The 19,566-nt window shown below is 39.7% G+C and overlaps 1 protein-coding gene across 1 annotated transcript in view; it reads left to right on the top strand.

Annotated features, from left to right (window-relative positions):
• The window catches only part of PLXNB2 (plexin B2), a 245,525-nt gene that overhangs the window by 199,005 nt on the left and 26,954 nt on the right, over positions 1 to 19,566 (top strand). Inside the window, 5 exon segments of the mRNA XM_056510938.1 lie at positions 2,405 to 2,513; positions 15,477 to 15,613; positions 16,276 to 16,443; positions 17,441 to 17,549; positions 19,250 to 19,477. Of these exon segments, the coding sequence (XP_056366913.1) occupies positions 2,405 to 2,513; positions 15,477 to 15,613; positions 16,276 to 16,443; positions 17,441 to 17,549; positions 19,250 to 19,477 (751 nt within the window).

Genomic DNA, 19,566 nt, shown 5'->3' on the forward strand with positions numbered 1-19,566 from the left:
GGGTTTAGCTGTAGATGACTAAGTTTCATCCCAAAGCCAACAAGTCCATGGATGTTGAATTGCCTAAGCAGGTTGGTGGATGTTTTGCAGGTTACTTGTCACACTCTTAAGCAGTGCCAAAAATTAAAACAGAATGCCTAAATTCTTCTAGGTAGGTATCTAGCTTAGATTATATCAAGCTTCTGATTTCAAAAGGGAAATACCCTTTCGATATTAGCTGATGAAAAGCATAGCAGGAAGGTTCAGTAGTAATATTAAGAGTAATTACATATTTTAGGCAGCGTGATTTTTCTTTCATTCAATTTTGAAATCTGCAATTGAAACATTGGCTTTCTTTCCCTTCCTATAATTTAAAATGTAACACAATAACTTTTTGCTATTCCTGGGGCATGTTTTGAAAGTGACTTTGAAGATACCTAAGTAATTTTTTTTAGCTTTTGAAAGATATTTAACTTTTGTCAATGTGTAGATCAGGCATTAGAAACTTCCCAGGCCTGAAGGAACTGAAGAAGGTAAAGAATAGCTATTTATTTCTTACTGCTTCCCAATTTTATTGCCATCACTCCTGCATTTACATGTACTTCCAATCAGTCATCTTTCCCCATTCCCTTTTTTCAGTGTTTGCAAAAGCTGCTCTGAATTGCAACATAGCCTTACAAGAATTTCCCCATCCTCTTGGCTTTTTCTAAAGCTTTTTGATATTTTTAAATACATGGAAGGGAGCCAGAACTGGAGATCACTGGTTCCTTGTATCATAGCAACATTACTGGTTTCCTAAGTTCTGGCAGTGTAGTAAAGGGTGAGAACAAATGCAACTTACATCATGTCATTTATCAACAAATTAGTGGATTTTGAAGGATGTTCCCAACTAGGGAAGCCTTAAAAAAGAAGTTGTCAAAAATCTTCAAATAGGTATCTTTAATTTTCTGTATTTGTCTTCCTGTGTTCTTTTGTTTTATTATTACCATTTTTATATAAAGTTAAATTAAAAAATAATAAAAGGTGCTTTGTCTTGCTCCCCTATCCTTCTGCAGTTAAAAGCTAGTCTTTTTAGGAGACAGTGGCTCCCATGCACAGCACGATTTAAGGCACTTAAGGGTGCTTTCAGGCTCTGGGGTGATTTAATTGTTGGCCTTGGAGGAGCCATTCTTTGTAGTTTTCCATTAGTAATGTGGGGGAAGGGAGGCAATGCCAGCGCTGTGGAGGGGAGGGAACTTCTCCAATTAAAATCGCTGCTCCGATGTTTCCCCGCACCCCCGGCCCCGGCCCCCCACTGCTCTCCCTAGCTTGACATATGGTAAAAATTCCTCCAAAGGCACCGTTTCCTGTTTCTGCCTGACATGGAGATACAACTTCCAAGAATACAGTAGAGAGATGATGAGGAACAGGCTCAGGCAGCCATACACATGCCAGGACATGCAAGAATTCAGAGAATTTTGTCCATTTGCCAGTACCCAGGAAAAAAAAAGTCTGGAGTGAGCTGCAGAGGGACTTGACAATCCTTTTATTATAAGTCCCGATTTAAGTACATTATACCCAGTAATTTGGAGTCGTTTAGGGGTTTTTGCTGCTTTGGGTTTCTTTAAGCAGTCATGCACTGCTTAAGGAAGAATAGCAATAATCCTGGAGGGAAAGAGTGACAGAAATGAGCAGTGATCCTCAGGGTGTGGCTTATATGAAACTCTGAGCAGGCTGTGAGCACTCCTTATCTAACTATATTATCAGCTCTCCATTAAGCATTTGTCCCAGTTTTCAAGTGTGTCAAATCCTTATTGCCTTTTCATGCTTTCATTCTGTGGTTTACCTGTCTGAAATAAAATTAAACATCCTAGCTATCACTCAGCAGCAGTGTTAGTTCTAAGGCAGCATTTCCTTGACCTCTGATTTTGTATGTGTTATCTGTGAATTTATTTTCAGAGAACAGTCATTCTGAAGGGATTTTGATCATAGGTGTGAAAAGGCAATAGTTTGAAGCTGACAGCAGTAGAAACACACAAAATTTTAAGATAGCTGGTGGTTGGATGTTTGCATCAAGGGGTTGGGGGCTCCTTTGTGGGTTTGGGGGTTTTTTAACATCACTGTAAATTTTGTGTTGAGTTCAGCTGACTTATGGGCTGAATTTGAGTCTTCTGGAGAAGGCACTTCTACTGACTGCTAAAGACTGCTGAAGCTGTGTGCAGTGCTGGGTACAGTGCTCAGGTTTCAGTTTTACCAAAACCTTTAGATAGATGAGCAAACTATTCTTTGGTGGTTTTTCTGGGAATCTGAGACAGTGCTGGATTACATAGTATAGGATAAAGCCAAGTTGGTGCTCTTGCTGGCAGTGTGTGGGGTAGCTCACATACATTGCATTGATATTGCAGCTGTTACTTCTAACAGATAAGCTTACATTCTTTCTTTTTAGGATTGTGTGTCAAGTTGGACCAATGAATGAACTACAACAAGGTCAAATTGAAGTTAACATCAATGGAAAATTAGGAAAATCACCAAGTGAAGTCTTGTTTACATACCAGGTAAGTGCATTTTTCTCAGAGATCTGTTTTATACTTTGTGTATGACAGTAAAGTTAAGCACAGAACTGGTTGTGTTTGTCTTACTGTTTCGTCAATAGCACTCTCATTGCAAAATATTAGAAAACAATTCTGATCAATAGATTGTGAATCTCAAAATATGATGTTGTTTGTCATCCAATTTAAAAAGATGTGATAAAAAAGCAACTGGAATAGACTCATTCACTAGTGACATATCTCTTAAGTATCACTATTAAATAAAAAAGTCAACACTGCAACAAAAATTAGGTATTCTCTAGACACATGGTGCACTATTTTAATCATGATATTTAGTCTAGGCAATTTTCTTAATTAGAAGAATGGATGCAGAGCAGCTGAAGAATAAGTAATGAAGGTACATTAATTTCTTTAATAATTTATTTCATTCAAAAGCATGACATGCAGAGCCACAGACAGCATGATGTATGTTAATATTACTTACGTGCTTTGTTTTCAGTGTGACAATGAAAGAGAATTTCATTTCTGTGTTAATTGCTTTGCTCTAAACTTGGCCCTAGCTTATAGCTGATCTAGCCTGTGATTTTTCAGCAAGTAGTTTTGTCTGTATCTATGAGGTCTTCAAATTTTATAAGATTGTGTGATAGTTGAGAGGTTTAAATAATATCAGTCCCCATACTGATACTTAAAAGTACACCTATAAACTATAAAACTATAAAACATAATTTGTGTTAGGCTCTTTGTCTTCTCCCTTACTTAAACTTCTGTCTCATTAATTCTTGATGTCTTGTGAGAAGGAAAAGAGTCAGCTGTAAGCAGTGGAATAAGTCAAGAATGACATTTAACTGAGAAGAGGATATTAATGTTTTCACAAAGCAGGCTAGAAGTGGGTTTTCTATAATTTCCAAGCAAAGACCTCCTCTCTCAAAAAAAAAAAAAAAAAAAAAAAGAAAACTGCTGCAAAAAAATCCCTACCCTTTTTGCTTGAATATGTCATCATGTTCCTTTGTGAAATGTAAGTTATGATCTTAACCAGGAAACAATGATATAATATCCCATGTATGTTTGTGGTCTCTAGGACAGAGACTATGACAGTAAGACCTACATGAGACTTTGACATTAGTCCATTGGGTGTGTTCTGCATCAGTTCTCCTATCCTTCTGTGTATAAAGATTTTCCCATGATTTTCATGGGAAGCACATGAAGTTATTATAGTCTGGGTTGAAATGCTGCTTGAACCATGTAGGCTTTGAAGCCTGTCTTTGGACTTGTTTCGGTGTGATTCCCTGCTCAGCCCACCTGAGAGGGAGATAAGGAGCCACTGCTTTTGGCCACTTCAGGGAGAGATTCTTAACTGCCTATCAATGAGGTGCTAGGGCAAGTAGCTGTGCACAAGCATCAATTAGTTTGATGTTTTCCTGCAAGTCCAAGACTCCCTGTGTGTCAGTCTCTGCCTGCATTGAGGTTGAAAAATCAGGTGCCTAAGCCAACTGCTAATAAACAGCATTTTTATTTACTGCAAAAGTCTTTCCATGTAGACCCTATTTACAATATGGAAAGCATTGACAAGTAATACAATTCACACCTTAAAACTGGTGATATTGGTTTCTAGTTTCATTTCTCTTAATTCCACAAGAAAATGAAGCCAACTTTGGACTGTAGTAGGACTGAAGTCAGTGTGGGGTGTCACATTGATGCACACCTCTACAAGTGTGACATGAATGCTTTGGCATGAGAACAGACAGTCAGAGCAGACAGTTGCATCAGCTCATGTTGGCTTGAAAGCTGCAATCTTGTTTCAGTGCTTTTTTCAGGCAGTTCTTTGGTGACTTCTTTCAGCAGACATGCAAAATCTGTGCTTTGTGTAAAACCTCTCCTACTCAGTATATACAAAGGAAAGAAAATAATCTTCTTTCCAAGTGCCCTCCTAAAATAGATTTTCTCTTATGTATTTCCCTGTTTCTTTGGCTCATGGAAGGGCTATCGTTCTGCTGGTAACTACTATTGTTTTTACTGTGAGCTCTGACCACTTGAAGCAGAATAGCTTCATCTCTAACAGTGACTGTTCTAAATGCAGTGTGTGGCATCACAAGGAGACACTGGAGATGCTCATCCTGGTGTGTCTGTGTACATCAGAGGTATCACCATACACACCACTCTCTCAGCCTTGTACATGTGATTATTATCTACCACCAGAAGCACTTGCCAAGTAGATTGGGTATAAGAAAGAATTTTTTTATATGACGAGAGTGGTGAGTCACTATAAAAAATTGCCCAGAAAAGCTGTACCTGTCCCATTATTGGAACAGTTCAAGCCAGGTTGGGTGGGGATTTGAGCAACCTGATCTATGGAAAGGTATCCCTGCTCATGGCAGGGGTGTGGGAGACTAGGTGACCACTGAAGATCCTTTCCAAAACCATTCAGTTATTCTATAAGTACTTCTATGTTTAGCTCTTGTTGATACCCAGTCTGAATATTGTGATTTATTTTTTAAAGGTGGATTGATGAGAATCAATAGTCAGACAACTTGGGGCTCAGACTCATGCTTCTTTCCTGTCTGCCAGCACAGAGCATTTCTGAACTGACAAATGTGCAAGACCTTCATGAAATGGGTCAAAAATCCAGTTAAAAGGGAAGCCATGGTTTCAATTTAAAATCATTTCTGAAAAAAAATGCCTTGATCCATGAGTGTCTGTGCTGTACAGTAAACCTATATTTGCTGCACAAACAGGAGAAGAAAGCTTTATGTCTCCCTACCCATCACAATTTCTCTATCCAGCTGAGTTCAGTTCAAGTACAGTCTCAGTGAAATTAAATTCTGATAACCCAGTCATCCTCTGCTGACATTTCTATTGTTTCACTCTAAGCAGGCTAAGGCAATAACCATTCTCCTGTTTAGTGAAATAGAAATGAACTTATGCTAAATTTTCATATCCAGCTATGCAGTACATCTGGAGCACTGACAGCTTGGCTGGTCTCTGAGCAGGTGGAGCAGCAACATGGCTAAAGGCCAGTCCTGCTTTTTCATTTGTTGTTAACTTTATCTGATTTGCTTGTTACTATGGTGGTGAGAAGCAGTCTCAAAGGAAGGAGCTAAGCTTTTCCAAGATGTATGGCCCAGATTTGCTGATCCCATACAAGTGCTGATTCTTTTCTCAGAACACCTCTTCTTTACACTCAAGGCACCAGGAGAAGAGCTTGCAGCTGGTTCTGGCATCTCCAGCATTTGTTTGTTGGAACAATTTTGTGAGGTTTAGGCTGTGCAGGTTAAAATGACTCTATGGTTTCAGAAAGCTCAAATAAATCTAAGATGGTGAAATTAGAGGTAGAACTCTGCAAAAGTGTAATACACCTCTGAGATGCTGCAGGCAGTTTAGGAACTGTATTGGAAAAAATGACTTCTTGTAAACCAGGATGTTTGTTTACCTGAATGAGATGAATAACCAAAAAGAGGAAGAAGGGAGGATAAATTAGAGCCCGACCTGAAAACAAACATGAACATCACTATTGACCATACTGGAAGTTTGAATGTGAAATAAACAACACAGTTACATTTAACAGGGTGCACTCTTCCACCTTAGTCTACTCCCAAACTTGGCAGTTTCCTCTTACCTGCATCCATCCTCTGCTTTGCTTCATGATGTTTGAAGCAATTGCACTGGGAGCTTTCACCAGATCAGTGCCTCAAGCTTTCATGGAGGGTTTCAGCTCGCTCCTTGATTTTTCCCCCCTGAGATGTTGCCTCAATACATTCATTTTACACTGTAGCCAGAGGCTTTGGATCTTGGGTGGGGTTTTTTTTGTGGGGAAGATTACATGCTTGTTGCCACTATGATTGATGCTGATAAACCACACATCCGCAGCAGGCTGGAATTGCTTCCAGAGGTTCTTATTTTGTTCTTAAGTCCTGCTGTACATCTTGTTTGTGTCAGTCCGCATGGGGACTCCTGGATAGCTGAGAGTTTTAGTGAAGTTGGCCCTTATTCATGTGGATATTATTAGTCTTAACTCTCTGTCATCTGAGCCATGCATTTAAATACATGTCCCACCATCCAGTACTCATGATTCTGCTCGAGATTTGCCAGTAAACACTGGATGTACAAAAGTGCAGAATTTCCAGTCATGCATGCTTCCATTTCTCCATCAAACCTGTCAGAAAAGCTCTGTGGTCTTTTCAGAAAATCATGTGGTGTCTGCCTCATGATAAAAGATGTTGCTTTCAGTCCAATGGATAAGTTGTTTAACATACCACCCCTTTGCACAAGTGTCTCCTCCCAGCAGCCAGCACATAATGTACATTGCCAGGCAAATGCTCTGCCTGGGCACCTGGAGTGCTGGGAAGCATTTGATCAACTTACATGGTGGAAGGGTTTGGACAAAGCAGCCCCAGAAAGGCAGGACTCAGCTCATCTCTCTGCTGTTGCAGAAACCCAGGAAATGACTTGTGTTATGGATGCTGTGACGAGGTGAGCCAGTGGGTCAGGTCAGCCACTGCGGTGAGCACCAGGCTGCCAAGAATGCACAGTGGAAATTCTCTGGTTGAGTATCCTGTGAGTGGGTGGCTTGTCTGAAGAAACAAGAAACAGGCTCCCCTGAGTCTGAGAAAGGAGGGAAGTTGATGGGGAAAGAAAGATCCTAATGGCTTGAGTTCCCCAGTCAGAGGTTTAATTTAGCTCCTGTGGTTACCTTTGTAGTCTGTGAAATGACATTTTGACCTCCAAGAAGCTGGCTGGTGTCTGCAGCACTTCATGGGCTATGCCTTTTTTTGTGTGTGTGTGCATAATAAGCAAGAGTGGGCAGAATAATTTGGCTTTCAGTGTGAGGCAGATAATTTTGGTAAAAAAATACTTCTTCATGAGCCAGAACTTACTGCAGCTGGAACCAGGATGAGGAGAGGGAAGAGTTACTTGTGAAGGAAAGATGGATGCAATAAAGGCAAAACAACATGGCCTGTACATTTGTGAAAATCTTATCCACATCTGTGTGTGCTGTCATCAGGTCTTGGAAACAGCATCCCTGTTCTTTGCTTGTGTGAGAGCAGAAGATCCCATTCCTACTTGTGAAGAAGTGCACTTGCATCAAAGGCAAACCCCTCAGTGGAGCTCAGTGTCTACAGGAGCCAACAGAAGGGAGCTTAGGTGGCTTTGCCATTTGCTGCCCATCATGTCCATTTGAACACCTCCATCTGCTGCTGGCTTCCCCTTGTGCTGCAGCTGGCATCTCTCAGCATCACAGGGACATACTCTGACACCATCCTCTTCTTCCCTTCCCAGTTGTCTCTCTGCTTGTGATCTGGCACAGTTGTGTTTTTTCCAGCATCCCCCTCTGAAGCACAGACTTCAGTGCCAAAGTTTCTGTGCATCTCTGCTAGGCTCCCCTCCTCTGTTGCTGTCCAACTGTTCTTGAATTTTTGGCCCCTCTTGTGATCCACCAGTAGCCTCCTTGGTGGTTCATTGTTTCTCTTTGATTTTCTGCATTAGTGAAGGGATAAAGGGCAACCAGTTTTATCTCAGTGGTGTGGTTCATGGGCTAGAAACTGCTTACCACAGGTGGATACCATAGTAGACAGTATCCCTTATTTACAGAGTCATGTCTAGGAATTCTTCTGGGAAAAGGAAACTTTGTATAGATGAGGTTGTGCCTGATGGCAGACAAATGGAAAAGCAGAGAAATGGATAAAGAAGACATGCAGAACTTTGGTGATGCTCCATGGGTGTGCACTCCTCTTGTTCTTGGATAGTGTGCAAGGGACCAGAAGTGAGTTGGCTGGACATGACAGTGCAAACCAGGAAAGCTGCAGAGCAAACAAAATGTGTGAAAAAGAGCATGAATTTGTCTGGAAAATCCAATCCCAGATGCAAGATGGGTGAGCAAAAAAGAAGTTGGGGAAATGGTTCTCTTTTACACCTCCATATCTTTAATTGCAAAGAAAATTGTGAAAAAACCAGGGGAAAAAAAAAAAAAACAAAAAAAACCTCCTCACTGCTAGCCAGGTAAAAGATGGGCTTTGATTTGACACCAGGAGACTATAGAGATCTAAAATGCTAGCAGTTCTCTCAGAGAATTTTCAGACTAAAAAGAGTATTTTTTTTACTAAAAGAGATTTATTAAAAAAAGAATTGAAGAAATAAGAGATCACCTTCCTGCAAAAAGACTAATTGCTACTCATAAAATATTAAAGATTAAAAAGTTCATTCTAGATTAATAAACAGGATGAAAAATTTAAGAGCTAAATGTGAATGCTCAGAGCATTCACTGTAGCTGTGTAAAAGCAGCAGCCATGTACACTTCTAATAAGCAAGTTCATGTCTGAATGTGATTATAAGTGGAACAGACATGGAGATAATTTACCCTCTAGCACACAGAAAGCATGAAACTACAATGAAAAATATATCTGCATTTCTGTGAACAGATTTTTAAGTAAGAGGAACAGATACAAACAAAGCAAGCAGAGATTTCTGGCTCTGATGAAGAAAACAGGACACTGGAAAATGGCCTGAATGTGAAGTCATATATAAACTTGGGCCAGTTGGAGCTTTTTTGTCAGTGTTTTTCTTTGGATTTTTTTCCAGTACTTCTGTGCTTAGGAAGCAAGGATAAGACAGTGGCACACAGGAATGCAAATGCCACATCAGGTATTGCATTGGTATTGCAAAGAGAATAAATTAATTTGCTCCTAAACATGCTCACATTATTTGAAGATAGGTACCAAAAGCAATGTACAAGGCTTGTTGTACTCACTGCTTGGAGCAGATAAGCACTGCTTTCAGGTAAACCATAGCAACAGGATAGGTACTAACCACAGGTGTAAAAGCACAAGAGGTAACCTATTTATGGCATTATTATCCTTCCAACAAGGATAATAGCTTTGTGGTTATAAAAGCTTTGGGAAAACTACTTATCAGTTCAGGAATACTTACCCAGCAGTCTGGTACAAGATGGAAAGGTTGGGTTGCAGGTGGACTTTGAGATCTTTAGTTCAACATTATTACTTCTAGGTAGGATTTAAGGAAGATTTATGTGTAAAGTATGTAAAGTGCTCAAATTTTCCATTGCAAACAGGCTACATTCTGGTCAGACCTACAAGCAAGAAATCCTATTTAAATAAAATAAATTTTCAGGATAAATCATGCAGTAGGGAGCAAGTTACACCTGGTAACAAGTTGGACTAAATGATGATTGAAGATCACTCCCAACTGAACTATTTTATTGAATTTTATTCTGAACAGCATGGCTGTGGATTTGCACAGGTTTTATCAAAACTGCAAATCCACTTTCTACAAACACAGGGCATGATCGTGAGAAGGAAAGGCAGTGGGGAGTCCTGGTGGCACAAAGTCCCTCTGCTGGGAGATGGCTTACCAGGCTCTTCAAAAACCAGGCCACTGAACAGCTGACAGACATTGGAACAGGCTTTTTCAAACTAGACTATCAAAAAGCCCTCAGTAATATGGTAGTCTGTTATTGCAGAAAATATTTATGCTCAAACAATAAACTACCTGGAAGACATGAACAATATGACAAAAGTATGACAATATGACAAAAGACCTGAAAAAACATTCCTCCATTTCAAGCAAAATAAGAAAAATACTGAAATATGTTTGAATTATTTTCTACACTTAAAGGAATTACAAAACAAGGGTTAAATCATCATTTGCAGGGTTGTTTAAATTTTCCTGTGTACATGAGAAATGAAGTATTGCCAAGTCCTCACAAGGGCTGATGTTTTCCAGAAGAATTATTACAGGACTGCTACAAATTCCATACAGGACACATTATCAAATGTTCTGTTTAACATCATAATTGCACTGAGCACTGCAGTGTGATGTTACAGTGATGTTATAGAAAGTGTGAGTTCCCCTGGGTGTCTTCTGTCAGAGCCAACAAAGATCTCAAGGTGAAGAGGGCTGAAAAAGAAAGCAAGGTATTTATCATGACAGCAGGTATACTTCTGATTCAGAGACTGAAATGACAAAAGGGCAGAAAGAAGGAGAGAAGAAATCCTTGAGGGGATTTGGAAAAAAAATAGCATCACTGATGCTGCAGCACTTGAGATTGGAGACTTATCAGTCCTGTTTGTAACAGTTGAACATTTGGGTTGAGTTCAATTTGAAGGGCTTTTGGTAAAAGCAGCATTTTTATTATCCCTCAAACAAGGTTTGCACTGCTGGATTTACTGTCTGCCCTGTGTTTTCCTCTGCAAGGAGAAGGGATCTCATGTAGGACTTTGGTAAGCAGCATAGAGCTGTGGGTCAGGTGCAGCTTTGCAAGGCTGTATCAGATAAGGCTCTGTAAGATGAGACTAGACCTGGCACCTTCCAAGGTCTGTGTGTGCCTGCCTGGCTGGGGAGTACCACGGGAAGGGGCTGCCCTCTCCTTCTTGTTGAAGTCTTGTGTCATCACAGATGGCACTTCTTCAAATTAACTTGGCATTCTGTAAAGTATCATTCTCCTCCTGATCCTATCTACCTAATTGCATTTTTGAAAAATGCTTTCTGGTTGAACACTTGCATGACCCTACTTTTTTCTTTATTGGTACTCTTAAGAAGGCTGCCAGGTGGGCCGATGGAGCTTTGTTCTTTGAGCCATCCATGAATATTTTAGAGAAGCAATAAAACTTATTCACAGCACATTGGTTTTGCAATAAAATTATTATTAAAATAGTTTAAATTCTTGATAATTTATTTCAGCTGCTTATTTTTTCTGGCAGGTCCTTAAGAGGAAGGGAATGAGGGAAAATATTAAACAGAAAATAGCAAGTTTAAATTAATCAAATAATATTCCTTCCAAGTTTACAGTAAGGAAGTGTTAGCAGTCATGCTGAAGAATTCCTCTGCACACAAAGCATCGTTCAGCTTCTCCTTATTAGATCATCTTTATGAGGCGTCCACATTATTTGTTCCCTGGAGAGCTCCTGATATTTGCAGAATTATTTTAAATGTGTTAAATATGAATATTTTGAATTAAGTGCTTTTAAAATAATCCTTTGAGGGACAGCTGCAAGATCAGCAATTAAAGATGAAATAAGGGTTACCATAACCATTCCACCTTCTCTTTGGCTGCTCCCTGTGTTAGTTCCCAGAGTGGTTCTTGGCCCCAGTTTTCCATACAGCCTGAAGTGAACTGAGATGTGTCTGCACAATGGATGCATGAGGAGTGGGTGGTGAGTTGTCCTGTCTGGTACAGCTGAGCTTTGAATTCCAAGAGGTGGAGTCTTTCTAAGAATAAAAGAAAAAAACCCCATGGTTTCTGTGGAAAACAGAATGGATATGTCTCTGACTTTCCCCTTACTGTGTTTCTCAGAGATAACTTTGCTAGCTAGTTACCTCTACTTCCCTATTCCTAGGGAGACAAATGCATGTAACCACTTACAGGTCCCCCAAAGATAATGATGCTGAGTGGTTCAACTTCAAGTTTGTGGCTCACTCTGCATTTACTGATTGCTGGCAACAGAGACAGCTGAGCCCTGCCAAAGGGACCTGTCAGATAACCCAACAAAGCTGTAACCAGGCAATTATTTCCCACTTTTGCTAAGAGAAAGAGTATGGCTGTCCAGCTGAAGTTCCTAGCAAGCTTCCTTTCATTTGTTATGCTGAGGTTACAGAGAATAGTGTGAGAGATGCTTCAGAAACATCTTTTTCTTTCTTTGTTTCCATAGTCTATGCTTAAAGGCTTCCTTTAGGTGGTTTCTTTTTCTTCCTAAGCCTGTAGATCCTAGCCTTCCAGTGGAGGTAGTGTTTTGGGGAAAGGCTACAAATTTTAAACAGGTTTTTTCAGAGGTTCAGGAAGAATTTGTCTGTACTGCTTCTTTAGTGGTTCTTGAGGAATACTTTAATCTGAAAGCTATCCTAAGCATGCTATGCTTAGGATAATCATTGCTGTGGATAATATAAAAGTCCAGCATGGTTAACAGCTTATAGCAATTAGGATTTAATTTGAACTTAATAAAAAGTATGGTTTTCTGTCCATGTGGTAAGGCTACACTTAAAGTATTTGACCCATTTCTATAAACTATTTATTAACTGTGTATTTCACATACAGTTCTAATTGTAATCTTTTTAGCAACAAAATTCTATTGTAAAGAAGCACAAATTAGGTATTCCTATAAAGTGCACATCTAGACTTATCCTAATCTAAACTTCAAATGTGATTTTTAAAACTGACCCCTAAAACTTTGTATTTACCCTAGTGTGTCTTGTTTCAATCTCATTTAAATCAGCAAGCAATTAAATCCAAATATGATGATGCACAGACAGGGTTATATAGACCTAAATGAGCTTTTAAAATGCTTTAAAATTACTTTGAGTGACTTCCCTATATAAAATCTTGTAACCTGAGTGATGTATTAAATTAAAGCTAAATCAAAGGTTAGTGCATGAGAGCAGTCATATGCTCACTCTTGAGGAGTGAAGGGTTTACAAACAGATTTCTCTCGGGGAAGAAAAGCAATTGACACCCAATTAGTTAAAGCATATTCCTAAAGCTCAATGACTCGAGAGCAAATTACAGTTGTCATTGTGGATTTGTGAAGTGTGCTGAACCATGATGCATTCCTTCAGAAGGAAGTTGCTTAGACATGAAAGTATGAAAAAAGCAGAGCACGTAGGAGTTCTCCATGCTTCTATAATATCTGAGCTTCAATAAAACAAATTTGTAAAGTAACCATGAAGTCAGCTGGATGCATTTTTATGGATTCCTGCTGCTTGTTAAAAACCTGTTGATGACTCACCGAGCTTTGAACTGAAATGCAGTATATCAGTCCCTTCCCCCCTGCATTGGTGGGCCCTTGGTTTTGCAGCTGTAAGCTGTCACAGAGATGGCCTGTGCCTGAGAGAAGGGGGTTTGCTGCATGATTAGGAAGAGATGGGTGTGTTGCTCTCTGTCTCTGAGAAGGGCTTTTCCTCCTTCAAGAGGAAGATCAGTGTTGTGTGATAGTGATCAAGGAAACCCTCATCAGCAAGGGAAGTTTTCAAACTTCTTCCTTCTTTCTTTATTTGCATGTGCTTCATATGAAATAGCCCCAAGCCTCCACTTCATTATCAGTCAACCATTTTAGCAAGATTATTCAAGAGGAGAAGAACAGCTGTCATTTACAAACATGAGTCTGGGAAATAAGCTTATTAATTTTTTAAGTCATTTAAGAAACGGCTGTGCGTTAACATGCTGAAGCAATACAGTTATACATGAAAAAAGGCATCACCTCTTCACAGCCTCCCTTAAGGTCTTGATCTAGTATGCTTCAGCAAATGCAGGATCAGGTTTCCTCACAGCAATGCCCCAGTCTAATGCAGCAGCCACACACTTAGACCTGGCATCCTGATTCTGTGTGCAACACCCATGGCAGCTGCCTGCCCTGGGCACAGTGCTGCCTGCCCTGGGCACAGTGCTGCCTGCCCAGGACATGGTGCTGCCTGCCCAGGACATGATGCTGCCTGCCCAGGGCACGGTGCTGCCTGGCCAGGACACAATGGTGCCTGCCCAGGGCACAGTGCTGCCTGCCCAGGGCACAGTGCTGCCTGCCCTGGGCACAGTGCTGCCTGCCCAGGGCACAGGGCTGCCTGCCCAGGACACAATGGTGCCTGCCCAGGACATGGTGCTGCCTGGCACAGTGCTGCCTGCCCAGGGCACAGTGCTGCCTGCCCAGGACATGGTGCTGCCTGCCCAGGGCACAGTGCTGCCTGCCCAGGGCACACTGGTGCCTGCCCAGGACATGGTGCTGCCTGCCCAGGACACAGTGCTGCCTGCCCAGGACATGATGCTGCCTGCCCAGGACATGGTGCTGCCTGCCCAGGACACAGGGCTGCCTGCCCAGGACATGATGCTGCCTGCCCAGGACACAGTGCTGCCTGCCCAGGACATGATGCTGCCTGCCCAGGACACAGAGGTCCCTGCCCAGAACACAGAGGTCCCTGCCCAGGACACAAAGGTCCCTGCCCAGGGCACAGGGCTGCCTTCCCAGGGCACAGGGCTGCCTGCAGGCACAGCAGCTGTGGCCATGGCACGGGGGCCGTGGCACGTCTGCAGGCGTGGGGAGGTGTGAGCTCAGCTGGCAGTGTCACCCGGAGAGGCTGGTGGCCCACACCACACAGCTTGCTCAGCTTTGGTCATCCTCTTGGTTCAGCAGCTTCAGTGTGGTCCTGAATAAGGATGCTTTTCTCAAATGGAAGCAGAAACTACTTAGCAATGAAGTAATTAAATCACACTGCTCATGAAAAGCCCTCACTGTTAATTTACGGTATTTGTTGGAGCTCCCAGAATACAATCATTGAAATAAAGACTGAATTGAGAACAAAAGGAGGAGCTTCTTGAGAAATTTAAATATAATACAAATTTGATAACAATTTGAAGCAAGTCTGCTTGATTTAATTAATTTTAAGGAACCCACTCCAGGGTTCTAGGTACATTAAGACAATTGGAGCAGTTTCTGATTTTCTTTCTTTGCAAGTTTATTGCTCAAGAATAGTTTAACAGTTTTACCACAGTTATTGAGAGCCTTATGAGATAAAGGGAGTCTTTATATTCTTTATGTGTAGTGCAAATTTTGAAAACCTTGTTCTTTGTCTCCTGTAGCTGACACTGAATATAGGCAAGGGTAAGGAAAGATAAAGGTAGACTCAGCCATAAAGAAGAGAGAAATCTTAAAATAAGTATGAAACCAGGAAATCCAACAGGAAGCTCTCACAATCTTAATGGCAGCTAACTTTACATTTTGTGATAGGGAATTGAAACTTGTATAAAGCCTCATAAAATACAATAAAGAAAAAAGAGTGCATTCATATTATCTGTTACTTCTTTCAACATAAATAGTAAAAGATTTTGTTTTATTTTAGAAGATCTATCTGTCATTGCACTAATTTTATTCTTTTTCAGGTAGTAATATTAAACTTATATTACCTATTAAACTAAATAATACTGATATAAATTTTATTTTTATTTTCTCACTTAGTTTGACCATCTTCTCTTTGCAGGAACCTTATCCTTCTCAAATAACACCTGAAAGTGGTCCACAGGCGGGTGGAACCAGGCTTACCATCTCTGGTAGAAATCTGGCCACTGGTTCCAAGAAGGATGTTCAAGTTTCTGTTGGAAGCCAGCCTTGCAATGTGTACGTAGCTAACAATATAGAGCTGTGTCCTAAAAAAGCACCAACCTTTTCTGCCCTTCATAAATTAAACAAATCCATTGTCTATGTCTTTCTTACTCCTCCCAAAAAAAATGGAGTTCTGCATGTAAAAAAAAAAAAAAAAAAAACTCACTCAGAGGATTCAGTAGAAGAAGCAGCTATAAAAACACCTTAAGAGGGAGAATCTAGATGTCCAAAGATTTCTCCACTTTTGGCTTTCTCTGCTAGACTGGCTGCTTCAAACCACTCATGCTTTCACTCAGCATATCCTCAGAGGTTCTGTATAAAATATTTTTCTAGTCTCTCACAGTTTTTTCTTCTCCCTTCTTTTTCCTTTTATTAATCACTGCCCTTGTCTTTTCTCAAAAAAAAAAAAAAAAAAGAAGAAAAAAAAGGAAGGACACTAAGCGTGCTGACATTGGATTGTTCCTGTGTTTGTACATTGTTTGTTTTTATATCCTGTATCTCTTTTTTTGAAAAGCTTGAGTGATCTGATGCAAGTGCTATCTCCTCTCATAATTACTTGGTACCCATCAAAAATAGAGCCCTGGTTTTATTGTTCCAGAGTATGCAGTAAAAGAATATAAAACTCCATCATTCTAGTAACAGAAGATGTTTCCTCTTCTTTTTCTTCCCCAATCTAGTACTGAATTTGGAGATGAGATCGTCTGCGTTACAGGACGCAATAACAAGGTTGAGCCTGTTCCAGTCATAATGAACTATGGGGGCACGAGAATTACTGTACCACAGCAGTTTACATACAGTGAGAATCCTACTGTCACCAAATTCCTGCCAGTAAATAGCTTCAGCAGGTAATGAAATGTTTGTCATAACTTTTATCAGAACTGGCTTCAAGTATGTGTAATATGTAATAAAAATATTAAATAGAGAATTGTTTGAAATAAACTCCTCTACCAGAAACATATTTAGGTAGGGTTTCTGGTCTTAACAGCAATTGATGTTTCAAAGTACTCTGCTTGCTTCCAAATTTTCATCTCTTTTCAAAGGTCAATGTAAAAAGTGTGACATCATAAACTAACAAACAGAACATTAAAAATGAACTTTACTGTGACTTCTCTTGGAGATATTAGTACCTGTCTCCTTAAATATTGAGTAATCACTTGTATAAAATAGGATTTTTTTTTTTTTATGTTTCCTTTTAGTTTTTGTTTGGGTGACTTTGGGGCCTGGAATTTTTCTTTGGTAGATCAATAGTGATTTACCCCATGGAATTTAAATTACTTTTTTTTTCTTCTATATAAACTAAAGCCCATTTTTATGGATTGCTTTGAGGTTTACTATCCCTCGAAATCCATGTCATTTCAATGACTTTAATTCCCACTGGAAACTTGCATTCATTCTTCTTCTTATGTGAATGTATTATTTTTTAAACAAAGTGCTGCAAATAAAAGGGAATAGAGAAGCCAGGTCCCTACAGACCTGTGGAAAATATACTCTCACATTTGTCTCTATGTGTGTATTGTAGGCAGAGTGATTTTAATAGTAACATTGGAGAAGTAAAGCACACAAAGATTGGCATCAGTGTACAGCCAAAAATTCTGGCAAAGCAACTTGTAATTTTTTTTCAATTCTGCTGTTCTAAATAAAGTTTTAGGTTGACATTGATCTTTTAAATGCTTTTATCATCAATAACTTTAACAGAAGTCCTTTTCATAGGATATCTAATTGTCATATGAGCACTATACATAAGGTTTTTTTCAGTAGAAGCAGTAGCAGTGCAGAATGAAGCAGTGTATAGCTGTGGTAGTCTGCCAATGACTTGACTTCATTTTTAATTCTGCCTTGCAGTGGAGGGAGAAATATTACAGTGACTGGAACCGGTTTTGAGCTCATCCAGACTTTCTCATTGGTGGTATATGCAGAGCGTCCAGAAGCAGGGAGGATGAATCAAAAAACGGTAGTTTTCTTTCTTTTCCTTCAAAGGCATAACACTGGATGCACAACATATAATTTGTTCAAAAACTGCATGTAAACTTTCCCACTGGACTTCACTGGGTTTGGACTGAAATAAGTTTTGAACAGATTTATGAGTGTGTTCAGGGTTTTCATGTGGAAGAAGATCTTGACTTTCCACCATCTTGCCTTACATTCACTTGTACTTTGCAACCTTCTGCTTTAAAATTAATTTCATTCTATATGGATAAGGATAAAAGATGTATTTCAGAACTTGGCAGTGTTTGTTTTTAATTTATCTTTCTGTTTCCTCTCCCCCTGCAAGCATTAGCAATTTGCCTGAAGCAGAATCTAAATCTAGACAATGCAGACAGACTACTCAGCTTTGCACAGTGTCTTTTATTTCCTCACATCTCAATGAACCTAGTCTTCTTTTCTTTCTTGCTTCATGCATATTCCACCTGTAACAGGTCACAAAAAGTTGTGAAAAGTAACATTAAAAAAACCCCTTCATCCATCTCCTGTTTAGAGGAGCTGTCATTACAAATAGTCTCAATTTCCCCTCTTCTAGTGAAGTTCACAATTTAATTACATGATTTCGACCTAAAAGTGATCTTCCAGTAAGAACATTATGGGACTCTTTCTAAGGCTGGCTCTTCAGTGTAAGACTGTCTTGTTATCCATAAAGAGTTGGTAATGTGCATTTTTTGTATTACATGCATGATTCAACTTCTAGAGTATGCCAGAGCCAGCTGGATTGGATCCATTAGAACCCTATCCCTTAAAGTTGTTAAGAGGTAAAACTGCCTGCATTTTTTAGACCATTAACTTCAAAAAGTAGTTATCTTGATAGTCCTGACTCCCAGTACAATCTAAAAGTCTATTTAGCTTTCTTGACAGTGTTTGTCAACATTTCTTGCACCTCTTCTTATGTGTACTCACTTGTTAGCTTAAGTTGGCATTACCTATAGCACACATTCTCCATGAAGACTTGGCAGACTACTCAGCTTTTCTAATCTTTTGGTTTGCTTTCACTTACAATATCAGAAATGTTGGGGAGAAGCTATTAAGTTCCTTCATTGAGTCATGAAGTGAGAAACAGAGGTGGTGGTAGAATAAATATTGAGGATTCCTGTCAGTGTTGTTGCCTGTGGTTGATGTTACTGAATGATTGAAAGTGTCAGGGTAAAAACATTTGTTGAATTGGGGATGGCCAACCTGTGAACTGAGTAGCTGAGTGACAACTGTTGAATTTTATTCCAAAATTTCACTTTATAATTGTATTGAAGTTAAATGAGGTATTATATGGTGTAAGCAGAAAAGAATCAACCCAAGCTACTCAAAGGCACAGAAGATGGTCAGGATTAAGGGTGAATTGTTAACTTCCTAATCTGAGAGGAATTTGATTGTATCAGTCCAGTGGTAAAGAGTCATAGAAATTGGAGGCAATGGAAACTGATCTGTAGCCCAAGCTGCTTCTGCAGGCAACTTCTAGAATTATAGTGAATCGATGATTTATTCCCATCAACAAATTTATTTCATTTTCTTTTTCAAAAATACTTCATACTATGGTATTTCTGCTGTATGGAGAGGATATAAATTCTGTGATTTTATTTCTATGGTCTAAAGTTATCAACAGTTACGCACAGAAAGGAATCTGACTCTAAAATGTGCCTGTTCTTCTTCTTGTCTTGTCTCTTGCAGTTTTATGGAACTGTTGTTACAAGACTTAATGAAACCACTGTGGTTTTTTCTTCCCCACCAATACTGGAAGACCCAGAAAACTATAACATTACCACTGTTATTCTAATGGATCATTATAAGTTGGTTGTAAAAAATGAGAGCCACTCCTTTGCCTATGTCGCAGACCCAACTTTTGAAAACTTCACTGATGGAATCAAAAAACAAGTCAACAAACTTATTAATGCAAAGGTAAACTTGCCAAAAGTTGGTGCTTGCTCATTTTGTCCTTGAAGCATGTATGGAATTTTTTCGTTCCTTTCTCAAAGCCTTAACAGATG

This window comes from Oenanthe melanoleuca, chromosome 1A, assembly GCF_029582105.1.
Source record: "Oenanthe melanoleuca isolate GR-GAL-2019-014 chromosome 1A, OMel1.0, whole genome shotgun sequence".
In the NCBI taxonomy this organism is placed as follows: domain Eukaryota; kingdom Metazoa; phylum Chordata; class Aves; order Passeriformes; family Muscicapidae; genus Oenanthe; species Oenanthe melanoleuca.